The 14,828-nt window shown below is 39.2% G+C and overlaps 1 protein-coding gene and 1 long non-coding RNA gene across 6 annotated transcripts in view; both read left to right on the top strand.

Moving 5' to 3' along the window:
* BAZ1A (bromodomain adjacent to zinc finger domain 1A) overlaps positions 1-14,828 on the top strand; it is a 67,382-nt gene that overhangs the window by 5,065 nt on the left and 47,489 nt on the right. For all 5 annotated transcript variants that reach the window (XM_027670624.1, XM_027670640.1, XM_027670635.1 and 2 more), the window contains one exon: positions 2,803-3,081. In XM_027670624.1, coding sequence (XP_027526425.1) covers positions 2,803-3,081 — 279 coding nt within the window. The remainder of the gene's footprint in view (positions 1-2,802; positions 3,082-14,828) is intronic.
* On the top strand, positions 205-1,825 carry LOC113960848. The gene is made up of 2 exons (XR_003532125.1): positions 205-1,063; positions 1,557-1,825. It is a non-coding gene; the product is annotated as an uncharacterized LOC113960848 (long non-coding RNA).

Raw genomic sequence — 14,828 nt, 5'->3', positions numbered from 1 at the left:
AGTAGTTGAGCTCGTGTGGATATCACCAAGGTGGTCACAGTCACATTTGACTCCTTGCAGGCAGATGCGAGTGCACTTTGTGGATATGTTTTTTATGAACTTCTTGCTCCATATTGTCAAAAGTCACAGAGATCTTGAACCAGCAAGTAAGCCCCAAAGACCATAATACCCTAGACGAAGATATAAGTAAGGCTTCAAATGTGATGTAGCAGCAGATGCTCTTGCTGTTGTGAATTTAAGTTGAATGTAAAATATGATCAACGGCATTATTACTCTTGAAGTAAAAAGAAAAGGTATCACTACTGCTGCTACCATTCTCTTGGTTTGGTAGCTGTTGTGTGTGCTCTTTGTCAATCATTTTGTGATAACTGACATGCACTAAAGAGAGACAGGGACAGAAAGGGTACTACCAGTAACATCTATACTATTGGGATTTTGTTTTCTTCTCTCTCTCAAACCAAGTTAATTTTGATGTGCTATAGGTAATGATAGCTAAAGATAAATAATACTTTCAAATTCAAATATAATTTCTTTTCACACTATTTCTTTTCTTCCCTGTAAATTCACAGGGGAAATATCCACACAGAACAAAAGAGGAAATGAAGGAGAATGAAACTAGATACACAAACTACTCTTGTATGCAAATGGAACGTGTTTTCTTCAAATATGTTTCAGTTAAAGTAATCTTAGCATTTTGCTTGTAATAATCATGAATTAAAAACTTTTAGAGAGGGGTTTGTTGTTGGGGAGTTTTTTTGTTTGTTTTGTTTGTTTGGGTTTAGGTTTGTTTGTTTTAGGTTTTTCTCTCCCATAAGTTCAGTGTTGTTGCTTTAAATAGCATGACTGCCTGGTGTCCCCTCATAAAGAATAACAGCAGCTCTTAAAGGGACACTGTCAGTTTCAACCTCTGTCTCTCCCTCCTTCTTTGATCTCTCTCTCTGCCTTTTTTTTTTTAACCTTTACTTTCATAATTTTTGAAAATTATATTCTGGCACATTTTATAGTTTCTCTTTAGGGCATTTTTCTCTTTCCTGGCTAAAGATAATAATCAAGAACCTCTTTGGTAAGTGAGACACAAAAATATATGTAGATACATACAACTGCATGATGATTTGTGTAACTGATACTTTGTCCATTGAATATCCATCCGTAAAAATTATTTTCAGTCTAATACAGAAATGTAGGGGAGGAAGAGACCTGAAGAGATCATGTTTTATGCATTAGATCACCTCACAAAGAACCCCAAAGCAAACCCACAAAACAGATTTTTGTCTAACCCGTTCTTTAAAATGTTTTAGTAACTATAATACACAATAGAGATGCACAATGAATGACTGACAGCCATGTGTTCTTCATATACTGAAGAATAATTTATCTTATTCTCCCTGCTTTGTTCTTCTCCTTTTCTTGTTTAGAGTAAACAAGCCCAGATTATCCATGTACTGTCAGATATATTAAGTAGATGCAGGTGATATAAAAATCTGAATTTTTGTAGCTATTAAATATTATTCAGATAATATATCTCTTCCTCTTCTGTCCTTTTCCCTTCCTCGCAGCTGATGTTATTCCTAAAGCATATCTCACTCAGAGGAATCCTGTGCTCATACAGAAAGGATTATCTGAGCCAAGACCCTTCATTGTCCTCAATTTGGAATTTCCATTTTCATTTACAAAATGTTATGGTTCATCTGTCCATCTGCAGTGAACACTGTCATCTGCATCAGTGTCACTGATGAACGTTTGCCAGCTTGAGTTTGCAGGAAAAAACTCAGTGTGAACTGTCCAACTCTCTAACCCCATTATTACAAATTATTTGAAAACCTGAGTTTGTCGTCTTGTGTGTTGTGTACTTATCAGTACTAGTCCATTAAGATTTGTAAAGTAAGACAAATAGAAGCATTGTCTGAAGTGGGGCATATTGAAAGACTGCTCCGCTGTCCAATCACTGATCAGTAGTATATCATATGTTTTAGTGTGGTTTTGTGAATAGCTACCTCATTGTCTTCATCTAGAAAGTGTTTTAACAAACCGCTGTTTTCCTGATACCTGTCAAAAAAGGAGAAATATTAACTAATGAAAGCTCTTCTTTCTTGATTCCAATATAACAGCTAGCAAGCAAGCCATAACAACAATGTAATTTTAGCATCAGTTGGAAATATATGGAAGGACGAGAATCAATGTTTACTAATGGAACAAGGGAGGGGAAGAATCTGTAGGAAAAAATAGTTCAGTACTTTTTCTAAGAGCTATACAAACACTGAAGGAATAAAAACTATTTAGAGAACTACTTGACATTAATTTTTTACCTTTCCCATCTTTCCATTTGTGAGTTAAGGCACTCAAATCTGAAACTTACTCAAGTTGCAACATGTTTCTGTGATCTTAAAGTTATTTCATGTTTGTACAGTTTTAGACGCTCCTCTTGCAAATATTTATGGAAATGGAGTGGGATGTGAGTATGATATGACACCTATTAAACTCAGTGTGATTATTGTTATTATTATTTTTATGCATAAGGCTTCTTATACATGAATATTTGTTTGCAGCATTTCTAGATCTTGATGCTGTTACTGCAGTCTGTAGTGAGAGGAGACTTTGGTTTTATAATAGCAATTTACCATGCCATGGCTGAAAAGTGGCAGATAACCCTTAATTATCTATAACTTGTCCAAATGGTTTTGCATTTCAGACTTGTAAAAGATACTTGCAATTTGTTGCTGTATTAACTGTTAGCAAGTTGAAAATGTTAGTCAGAACTCAACTGTTTTCTTTCTTTCTTCCCCCTCCTTTCTTTCTTTTCAGTGATTTTTTTGAACGCACTATTCTCTGCAACAGCCTTGTGTGGAGCTGTGCTGTCACAGGTAAACCAGGACTCACATATCAGGAAGCATTGGAATCAGAGAGGAAAGCCAGACATAACCTTCAAAGTTTTCCAGAGGCACTTGTCATTCCAGTTCTGTATTTGGCCACCCTTACCCATCGTACCCGACTTCATGAGATCTGTGATGAAATCTTTGCTTATGTCAAGGATCGCTATTTTGTTGATGAAACAGTGGAAGTAGTTAGAAATAATGGTGCAAGGTAAGTATATTGAAAAATAAGTACTTATTTCTTTCTGCTTAGTGTGGGTGGGTTTCATGTGTGCTTTTTTTAAGCCAAAAACAAGGGTAATAAACTCCACTAAATATACCAAGAGTGAGGTGTGATACTTAGATGAATGATACTGTTACTGCTCTTCCCTAGGTTGATTAAGAGCAGTATTGTGTCACTGTGCTTGATATCTCTGTCCTTAGCTTTGAAGCAGTTGTGGAGAGAGGGCAGCACTCACAGATCTTGACACTGGATGTTTTTTGGTCTGTGCGGTGGATTTGCAAAGGAATGTCAGTTCTTTGGTGTGAGAAAGGTGGACTGTTTGTAGAATGACATTTAATGAGAAACTAAGGGAAGGTATGAAAAAAAAATTACATGAAAGTTTTGATGAATCATTTGGAATGAATGGCCAAACTATTGAAAGCTTAAAATAATTGATAAAAGTTGGATTTTTACTTTTCAGAGAATAGCAAAAATTGAGATTGCATTCTCAGAGAAGTTGGGAATTAATTGTAAAATGTTTGTAATAGGTGATTATCTGGGATTTAGCGTGATGGGACTTTTTCCCACTCAGTGTTATGCTTACCGTTATACTGGTGTATATATTGCAAGTGTTCTTACTGTTATCTTAGACTGATTAAAAACTTAGAAGAATTTTGACCTTCAGATGCTTTCTTTCTCATATCTTTGGTGCATATGCTCTGTAGTAGAAATAAGCTTGAGGTTTTTCTTTAAAGGAGCTTCTGGGAGAGGTCTAGAAAAGGTTCGTGTTTTGTCTGAGTTTACAGCTTTGTCTAAATGAGTTTACAGTCTCACCTAACTGAGGTTTAAAATGGGAAAAACTTAAACATGTTCAACCTGGAAATACCTGCAGAATGGGCGCTAAAGCCTTTGTGTGTTCAGCTGTTGCTGGTGGGTTTAATTTTTTGTTAGGGTCATTTTGATTTTTTCAGGAGGAAGGTGACAGCTTACATTTCAGAGTATAAGAGACTTCTATAGATAGCCTGATGTTTAGCACATAATTGGTGTTTATTGGGTGATAGGAGTGGGCTGGTTCAAAATGGTCGCTGGAGAACAATTATTCTGTGTGAGTTTTTGTAGTGGCTGATCAGATATTATTTATGGCAAATTTTGTACTACACCAGGAAAAAAAATCTGTTGATGCACTGCAGGAGACAAGTTGTAAGGAAATTTGTATGGGTATGTACCTAAGGTCAGTGCTTAGTAGGAAAGCTTTCCATCTCTTCCCTGCTCTATTCCTTTCAACCAGTGAAGTCCCAGTCTGCAAAGCCAGGACAAGAACAACTTTAGTAGAGTTGCTGCTTTCTGTATGGAAAACCTACATCCAAAGTTTCTTTCTATCTTTCTCATCTTTATACTTGTCAAATGACTAGACTGAGGTTACCACAGGTATTACAGTCATTTTGCTTAGAGAATAAGGTGTTGGTTGTTTTTTGGTTTAGGTTTGGGTTTTTTGTTTGTTTGTTTGTTTTTAATTTAGAAACATGAATATTATGAACTATCAGTATGGTTCAGGTGTTGGTTTTCATTTGCTCCATGAAATGCTTTGGTTTTCTATCTTTAAAGATACTGCTAGTTTCCAAACTAATAGCAAAAAATTGTTTGTTCTTCTAGAACTTCCCCCCCCCCCAAGAATAGCTCTTCTATCTCTATTCTAAACTATTTGCTAAAATATTTACATGTATGCATTGTAGCTTTTCAAAGCTGTTCAGATAAAGTTGTGATATGATTCTCTCATTAGGATAGTGCTATCATTTTTTTTTTACCAGTGTTCAATTCAATCTTCTTGGTTACTCAAAGCTGTGTTGAGATACATATCTAACAATTTTGTGTTTATGTTCCACTTTCACTTATCAATATATTAATAGTATATAAGCTAAATTTCTTAAGCCTTTGGGGTGAGCTGGATATCATACAAAAGATAGAAGTTTCAAATAAAATTTATTTCAATAAAAAATTAGCCTGCTAGAGATTGTATATTTTAAACTACATACGTATAAATTGGTGCCTGATAAAATGAAGAATGAAAAGCTTGCCTTAGCTGATTGTATGCCACTGATATTCTAGATAAATGTGTAGCAAAGAGCTATTTCAGACCTTTAATACTAAATCTAGGAAACACTGCAGATAGCATGGTAATGTGGAGGGGAGGTATTTTTATGCTTAGAGATACATAATTAAAGGTTATAAAGTGGGAGGAGATGAGGCACAGTTTTTCATCTCCTCAATTAACAGTTGACTTTGACCTGTACTTTTACTACGTTGGGGATTAAGTGTACCAGCTCATGTTACTTGTACATAACATGGCTTTTCAGCAGACCTGCTTGCATGTGTTTGTCATGTGCAGCTATGTTTTTGTGATTTTTTTTTTTTCTCTCTAGCAAAAATTATCACAGTCCATCTATAGTGTAATAGCATCCTATGAGACCAACAGAATTTGGCAGATCATGAAAACCCAGTTGTTTTGTGGTGGTGTAAACTCTTCCACTGCTTTTATGTATGAAGTTTTCTGCATGCCTAATGTCAGGATCATTTGCTTCCTGAGCTCTGTGCATCATTTAATGCAAAGCCTACAACGTAACACATGTGTAACAAGCGACTGTTCAAGCAATTTAAGTATTGATATTTTTTAACTCCTAACTTTGCATGGGTCATATTCTTGTAGGATAGATTGCTTTGATGCAGCTTCCTAGATTTTGAAGAAAGAAATGGGAGGGAACCCAAACACTAGAAGGGTTAGCATTTTGGCTTAATATAAATGTTTTTATCTTGAGCATATGGAGTAGTCTAGAGTACTGTGAGCAACAACAGGTGATCTGGAAAGAGAAAGAGGAGAGGGCAAGTGGTTAGTTCAAAGTCTAGGTGGAGGTTGTTTTATTCAGTTGTATCAAACCTGTGTGTTCTGGTTGTGGCAGTGTCTGATGCCCTATTACATTGTCTGGTCTTTCAGCTCTTCTGGTTTCTAGTGTTTTGTTGTGCTGCTTAGTTTTGAATTTGGCTGCTTCTGCCTTGTTATTGAGGTGCTGTAGGAGGAACTCAGGAGAGTTTGGGAGATATTCTCTCTTCCTGTTGTTTTGATATGTGTGGTATCTTCAACAGCCCTTATCAACCAGAAATAAATTGCAGAGAAAGCCCCCCACTCCTATGATGTGGCTCTTTCAGGCAGTCTCTGGAAACGATGCATGCAATTTGGTAACCTGTTAGAAGCAGCAAGGAGATAATTATCCTTGCTCTTTAACCCTTTCAGGTGATATATTGATTAAAATGACCAGCTTTCTTGCTTTGTATGTGTCCAGCTTTTCTGACCAAACTGGCTCTGACTTTTGTTCAAAGTGACAGCTGGTTTATGCTTTAAAATATGAGGTGCTTGGATTTCCAGTTAAAGAACTGCAGGAGTTGTGTAACAATGTTTTCCTAGTTCTGCCTTCACAAAAGACAAAATTACTATTTGAAACATCGACCAGAAACATCATAGAATATATGCAGAAAAATTAGTCTCAAATTAAGTTTGAGTTGCTAAATAATTGAAAGCAGTTGACACTGTAAATATTGTTACTTAGAATGTCAAATTGTGGTTTATGGAAAGTAATTTATTGAAAAAGGCATGGAAATTATTTGAGATTTTGTTGAGGTGGAAAATTAGAGCAATATTTCATAATTTAGAGCAATATTTCATAATTAATATGTTAAAAAAGCAGCTAATATTTTAGTTCATACTTTATCGAAGCAGAGTTGAAACATGTTGATCATATTGGAATTGCTTCCTATATTTGTGCTTCAGAACTGAAAGTTTAAGACCCATGTACTTGTTGGTCTTGATTTTCCACAAGGAATGGCATCTCTTGCAGTAAACTGTCCATTTGTTGCTGACTTAGTACTGTGTTTGTTATTGGTATGTAAAACTTGTTAAATTGATTTTTAACATGTTGACATCTGAAGTCAGTTACCTGAAAGCTGGAACTATGTGGTATGGAAGGCCCACCTGGAGTAATAACCTCAGCTAATGCCTCAGGCACACCAAACAAAACCTTCAACAGGCTAACTCACTCAGCAGTAGGACCTGTTCTTTTCTGCTTGAGGTCAGCAGCGTGCTTTTTGGTTTTTATAATTATTTTAATTTCTTGGAGGAAAAACTAGATTTAAAGCATGTATAAACAACCAATTGTGATATAACATCAGTGTTCTGAGTCTGGGTGCTATCACAAGAAAGAATGACCATCTTTATTAGGATATAAAAGTGAGCAGTGTGATAATTAGTTAATTAAACTATAAACTTTCGGTCTGACTTGAGCAGTGAGTAGATCTGAGGTTTTGCGTTGGACAACTCTGCTAGCTCTTCAGTTCCCCCTTTCCCGCTCTTAAAAATAGCTTATGTGATGATGTCTTCCCTTCCCCATAGAGACTGGGGCACAACCAATTGTTGCCCATCAGTCAGTATGGCACTTAACTAAAAAGTCAACCACTTAGAGACTGAAATAGGTTGCTTAAAGGTCAGTGTATGAGAAGGAAGAAATCATACAGAACATGTCAGATACAAAAAGAAATACTTTTTTCATTGAATTTGACCACTAGATGACACCACTGCAGAAGAATACTTGCTTAGTGTCTGTGAGCAAGCAACACCAGAATGCTTTTAAAAATGAACCTACTTGCAGAAGTAGTAGATGAAGCTCCCTGTTAGGAAGATTGCTGCATCTTATTGTATATTTATTATAGGTTAACATCCTTTCTCTGCTTTGACTGATCTGATGTTGACCATTGCCAAGCTGCAGGAAACAGATAATCACAGAGAACCTTGCCTGCAAGTCAAACTTCTTTTTTTAACTCATCAATTGTTTGGCTGGTATCCCAGTGCTTTAGAACTGTTCATAGTGGATTAACCACTGCATTAGGCCAATTAAAAGATTTGCATACTGTTTTCATCTCTGTAAGTCTTAACTGGGGCACAGGAAGCATGTTGCTGGTCATGACCGATATATATATATATATATTTTTATATATATGTATGTATATATAGCTGATAGGGAGTTAAGATGGTAGAAGATAATCCTTGTAAGAGATAAGGTTATAGATAATTTTCCAACTTTTTCATTCAAACTGGCAACAAGGTATTACTCTCATATCTATGTAGTTGTCTTTTGAGCATTAAGATCAGTTAATATAAGATCACTAGGTAGTAAGTGACAAAGTGTCTTCTATGTTTAGACTCTAATGAGTTACAGTAAACTTAAGTTATTAATTGTAGTGTGTTTTTCTAGTGGTAAGGCTTAAGCAAAAGTTCCTGCATTAAAAGAAAGTTTCCTACTTTATTTGAGAGGTGAATTTGAATTCCAGTAGCAAAATCAGTGTGGTGCCTGTGAAACAGCATCTCTGACAGTACTGGAGAGCAGCTCACCTATTCATAGAGCGAGTTTGTGTTCTCCCAGCACAGCTGTTTAAGGATCACTGAACTCCTAGCCTGCAAAATCATGCTTAAGGAATTCACTTTCCACTGCCCTTAAGTCCTTTATGATATAAATATATTTGTTTTGTTGACTAATAAATATATTTCTATTTGACTAGTGGAAGCTATGAGATGATGATATGTGCAAAAGAACCTGCAACTCCTTTCTTATAGATTGTTGAACGGCTATTACAACAGTTGGCACTGCCAGTCTCTGTTAGGTGTCATTTTTGTGCACACTCTCTACTTTTATAACTATAAATTTAAAGGTACAGGTTTTGGTTTGTTTCTTTTAACAATTTATTTGGTTTTAATCTGTACAATGATAAGAACTAAAGTCTGGGCAGTCAAAATGATGCATATACCAGTGCAGTACTGTCCTAATTCCACAGGAGACAGCTGATGCAGCTAGTCTGTACATAGGACTCTCTTGTCCTAAGCAAAACCATGCTTCTTATTAGTTTCTTTGAAGCATACAGCCTTACCTATAACTTGGCAGACAAATGAAGTTACTAAAACTCGAAAGCAACAGCTGAGGAAGCCATTGTGCCTAAAACCTGTCTCTTTGTTGTGCTTTTGTTTTATGTGTGCATTAAACTGTACCATTTAGCTTAGTATAGAAGATGTCACTTATTCCCTCAGATCTTGTCTCACTTTTATCTCTCTAATTACTTGCAAGCATATGAGAACTGTTAGGACAAGGATATGAGTTACTGCACTTACCTGACATTTACTTCTTAAAAACCAACTAAAAGCTGACAAAACAGAATGAGGCTATAGCTTTTTGGTACTTTTTGGTACTTGTTGCTATAGCTTCTTGTATTACTCTATTGGGCTTGTCTGTATTCAACTAACTTTACATACTATTAGAAAAGGTGTACTTTATTAATTTTGGCATTTGAAAAACTTCACTTTCATTTGTGTGTCTTAATAAGTGAATTTTCTTTTGCTTCTGACTCACTGATCATTATGTTTTTTATTTTAAAACTTGGCCTCAAAGCATTGCAATATTCCCCCACTGCCCCATTTGAAACAGCTGTCTGCATCCAAGAGATGTTTCTTGTCTGCTTATTGTAAAGCATACAGAGGCACATTTATAAGTTATCTGGACCTTCAGGGTATCTTGTTTTTTTGACTTGATATGGGGACATAGCAGAGTGCCAGACTATTACTTCTGTCAGGGTAATTAGCACTAGCCATATCAAAAGCTGGTGTGCAGAACACTCAATTGATGAGCTGTGAGAAGAGAGACCACTTCTCACAGCTTCTAATGCCAGCCTTGGTTGGATGTAAAGGCCTACTCGGCATTTGGGAAGAACTTTTCTGAGAAGTGAAAGTGCGCCAGTAATTGCAGGGCTGAAGTTTTCACTTGATATCCTGTGATGGCTGGTTTTGACCTGTTATGTAGAGGAGTGTAGCTTGTCTTCCTCCTCCTTAAATTGTGTTCTTCTGCTGCTCCAGTAGTGGTAGATGGAGATACCTGCTTTTCTTGCAGCTCATAATAATAGCTTGTGTGCGTGTCTTTGAGTTGCTGAGCTGAACGAAAGAGAATTTGGCAAGTAAGTTATACTTACCCTTTTCTTGGATTACTCTCCTCTTTCAGAGGAAGTGGAGAGGCTGAGGAGTATCAGGGAGTATGAGACAGAAATAGACTGGTGGAGGTACACCAGTCCATTTCTGAGATAAATACAGTGGGTGGAAGCTCAGCAAGCGTCAGAGGAACCCCAGCCCTCTCACCATTAGGCAGAAGGAGGGAACATCAAAGATAAGGGTGAATGGAAATAAGTCCCTGTTTGGGGAGATAGGAGAATCCCCTCCCAGCCTCCCTTGCCTTCCCAAGTGCCTTTACAAAGTAGGTATGAGGCTCTCAAGGAGCAGGCAGATTACGGAGATGAGGGGGGCTTGCCTGGAAAAAGTTAGTCAACCAGACAGATCACAACTTTGAGTGTTAAGAAAGAAGGAAGGGTTACTGTTGTAGGTGACTCTCTTCTGAGGGGAACTGAGGGTCTTGTATGCCGACTAGACCCATCCCACAGGGAAGTCTGCTGCCTCCCTGGGGCCTGGGTAACAGCTGTTATCAGGAGACTCCCTGGATTAATTCAGCCCTTAGATTATTACCACTTCTTGTTGTCCAGGTTGGCAGTGATGAGGTTGATGAGAAGTCCTAGGGCAATCAAAAAGGACTTCAGAGCACTGGGGTTGACTGGTTGAAGAGACAGGAGGACAGGTGGTGTTTTCCTCAGTCCTTTTGGTAACAGGGAATAATACTGAAAGGAACAGAAGAACGCACCTGATCAACTTGTGGCTTACAGGCTGGTGCTGTTGGTGGAATTTTGGCATTTTTGATTGTGGGGTGGCTTATACAGCACCAGACCTGCTGGAGACAGATGGGGTTTGCCTGTCCAAAAGGGGAAAGAGGATTCTAGCCCATGAGTTGGTGGGGCTGATTGCGAAGGCTTTAAACTAGGTTTTAAGGGGGGGATAAGACCAGGCTGTCTAGAGATGATTCTGTGGGCTACATGCCGGTGTTGGGAGTGAAATCAATAGCCCAGCTGAAGTGCATCTATACTCTGCTGACTCTGGAATGTGTGAGCCACACTGGAACACGGTCTTACGGAGATAAGCCAGGGACTGCTAAGGTATTAGAAGCCAACAGGGAAACACCAGAGAATTATCTCAAAGGAATTAAGGGTGTTCCTCCAGGAAGGTGACATGGCTGACAGCCCTGCTGATGTGCCTTTATGCCAAAGTATGCAGCATGGACAACAAACAGGAGGAGTTGGAAAGCACTGTACTGCTGGAAAGCTACAACCTTGTTGCCATTACTGAAACTTAGTGGGACAAATCCCATGACTGGAATGCGGCTTTTGGTGGCTACAGGCTGTTCAGAAGAGACAGGGGAGGAAGGAGAGGCTGAGGTTGCCTTCTACATCAAGAGGTGGATTGAGTGTGAAAAGCTATCTTTGAAGAATAGCCCTGAGCAGATCAAAAGCCAGTGGGTAAGAATCAGAGACCAGGACAACAAAGGGAAGTGAGTGGTTGGTGTCTGCTACAGGCCTCTGATCAAGGGGAGCCTACTGATGAAGCCTTCTTGCTCCAGCTACGGGAGGCATTGCACTTGCAGGATCTTGTCCTACCGGGGGTCTTCAACCACCCCAACATGTGGTGGAAAAGTAGTACAGCGAACTGTAGGCAATCCAGGAGACTCCTGGAATGCATGGAGGATAGCTTCTTAACTTCAGGTAGTAGACAGCCCTAACTGAGGCGATGCAATACTGGATCTGACAGTCATCACCATAAGAGAGCTAATTGAGAACATCAAGATTGGAGGCAGCCTGGGCTGCAGTGATCATGCATTGGTGGAGTTTGTAGACCTGAGGAATGTGGGTGAGGTAAGGAGTAAAATTAGGCCCCTGAACTTTAGGAAAGCAAACTGCCAGCTCTTCAGGGGGTTAATCAGTGGGATCCCCTGGGAGGCTGCCCTCCAAGACAAGGGAGTGGAACAGAGCTGGCAGATCTTGAAGGAATTCTTCCATCGAGCACAAGAGCTAGCCATCCACAGGAACAAGAAATCAGGCAAGGAAGGCAAGAGACTGGCATGGCTGAGTAGGGAACTGCTGGTCAAACTAAAGGGAAAGAAGCAAATGCGTAGACAGTTGAAGCTAGGAGAGGTGACCTGGGAAGAGTATAGAGATGAAGTTTGGTTGTGTAGGGATGGGGTGAGGGAAGGGCAAGGCAAAGCTGGAATGGAACCTGGCAAGGGATGCAAAGAATAACAAGGGCTTCTACAGGTGTGTTAACCAGAAAAGGAAGGTCAAAGAAGGTGTAACTCCCTGATAAACCGTGCTGAAAAACTGGTAAAAATGGATAACGCTGAGGTACTCAAACTTTTCTGCCTCAGTCTTCTGTGGCAACCTCTCTTCCCACGCTTCTCAAGTGGATGGACAGCTCTCCTTCCTCCTCCTCTTTTTTCCGTGGCTACTATTTGCCTCTTGCACATGCTCTAGTTTCATCAGATCCTTGTTCAAGCAGTGAGGTGCTTGAAGTAACTGATATGACACAAGCTTATCAGCTCTTCACATTGGGTTATGGATTTTGGTTTGGTTGTTTTGGGGTTTTTTTGTCAGGTAGTTGAATTCAATTTAATGACGATCAGTAAATGATACTGAGTGCCAGAGCTACAAAAAGCAAGCACCATGCTAGCTATGTGGCTGGAAGAAGGAATGGCAAGGGAAGATTTCCCCCTTTGGTGGGAACTGTTAAGTGATCTCTGCATCTTGTAGAGCAGCAGCCTGAGGTGACAGGTGCAGTTTGTTTTTATACACCTTCAGCCTACGTCTTCCTGACCATCCTGGGAGTGATAAGGTTTGGTCAGACCTTTAAGTTTTCTGCTAGTTGCGCTAAGCTGCCACAGTCTCTTGTCTCTTGCCCTTAGACTGCTGGAGTGACTTATGTTCTTTCATCTGTGCAGCTGACCAGCCCTGCACAAAATTCATGGAAATTGATGGAAGTTCTCAGGTTTCAGAGAGAAGATAAACTGATATTTAAAAAACAAATTACATCAGTGATACCACCTCTGGCTTTGTGTTGAAAAAAAATTGGGCTTCTATGTTGTTCTTTTCTTTCTTTAAAAAAAAACCAACAAAAAACCCCACAGATTTAAACATAAGGCCAAGCACTTATTGGAGCCCTTTCTGTAATATAAGAGACCTCAAAGAGCTTAGGTACTGAGCTTAACAAAGAATAGAGCTGTAAGCATAGAGGCCATCCTTGGGACAGACCAGAGGACCTGTGCCCCACTGTTGATAACAGCCAGTAGTGCAGAAAGAGGTAAGCAAAACTGTTTTGAGTATAGGTGTCAATGTCTGAGCTAGAGTTGCTGGGGCTTTTGTGGAGATGGCTCTGTATTGGATCTTTCTCTGAACACTTCTGGGATTCACTTAGTGTGGCTGTAAGCTTTTTCACAATCTTTATTGTAATTTGAAGAAAGTGGTTCCTGACCGAGGGGGATATTTGGGGTACATGTTTATGTACTTTAATGTTGCTGTTTTTTTAGATGGAGTTACCCCCAATTCTTATTTTATGGGAAATAGTGAGTGAGCATGGTTTGAATTTGACCTAAGTTCTGTAAAGATTTTAAAGTATCTTTTTAAATAAGAGTTGTAATTATTGAACTCAGGGAATGATTAGGTTATTGAAAAGAGCAGACCACTTGCACTAGAAGCAGAGTGTCTTTGCCTCTCTTAGTCCCCAGAATTGGGTGCTACTAGCCATGACTTGACTGTAGCAAGGCTAAGAAAATCATTTGTAGATTATTTCTTTAATGCCAGAAGGAACGGTTGCATCAGTTTCTTTAATCTCCTGTCTATCAGTAAGCATTAAATTGCATTGGATTGTGCTTTTATTGAGCCAGGTAATGTGTGTCATTAATTTGATTCGTTCCCCAAAGGTTTCTGGCAATGATTTGAATGGCATAGAAGACTGAGTATCACTTCCTTTCTGGGATAGCTTAATCTGTTAGTCATGCTCCCTGTTTAAAAATAAAGGGGGGGGGGGGGAAAGGCAGCTGTAAACTGTATTGGGGCTTTTGCTGCTTACCAAATCAAGCGTATAGAATTTATAATTTCCATTCTTAGAGAAGGAGATGTGATACCCTGTAAATTACAGGGCAGCCTGATGGATAAGCAGGTAAATTAAGTGTTGGAGAACTACTCGGTGACTCCAATATTCAAGTGTTTTTGTCCGGGAGGATGGACTGGGGGTGTGTTCGCTGAAGCCTCTTTGTCCCTGGGCGGCCCTGGGTAGCGCAGGACGCGCGGCGGCGGCTGCGGCGAGTGCGCGCTCCCTCCAGCGGCGTGCGGGGGATGAGCAGCGTGCGGGCCGCGATGCCTTTGCTTTTCCATTAGAGATTAAGTGTGCGTTTTAATTTGAATTGGACTCCCCAGGAAATATATTTTATAATCTGAAACAGAAGTAGTTCTACTAAGGAGTCTTTATTTTAGCAGGTGATCTTTGTTGGATTTTAAAAAACCAGCCCAATAATATACATTCTGCTATGCAGTCAGCTCCATATTACTTAGTACGAAGGGGAAGCTGTGATGTTCCAAATAGTGGAAAACCAAGTTACTAATGATAGACTTTTCTCGTAGGACTCAGACTGAGTCTGGTGCTGGGCCAAACCTTAATAAACCTTGCTGGACTTGGACTTACTTTATGAACAGCCACCAGGTTCTATGTCCATTATATTTGGGTGCTCTTGGTTCCTTACACAAAG

Source organism: Neopelma chrysocephalum, unplaced genomic scaffold (genome assembly GCF_003984885.1).
Source record: "Neopelma chrysocephalum unplaced genomic scaffold, ASM398488v2 Primary Assembly neopelma1_24, whole genome shotgun sequence".
Taxonomy (NCBI): Eukaryota; Metazoa; Chordata; class Aves; order Passeriformes; family Pipridae; genus Neopelma; species Neopelma chrysocephalum.
The sequence above is the reverse complement of the archived record's forward strand: the minus strand, read 5'-3'. Positions and strand labels throughout refer to the sequence as shown.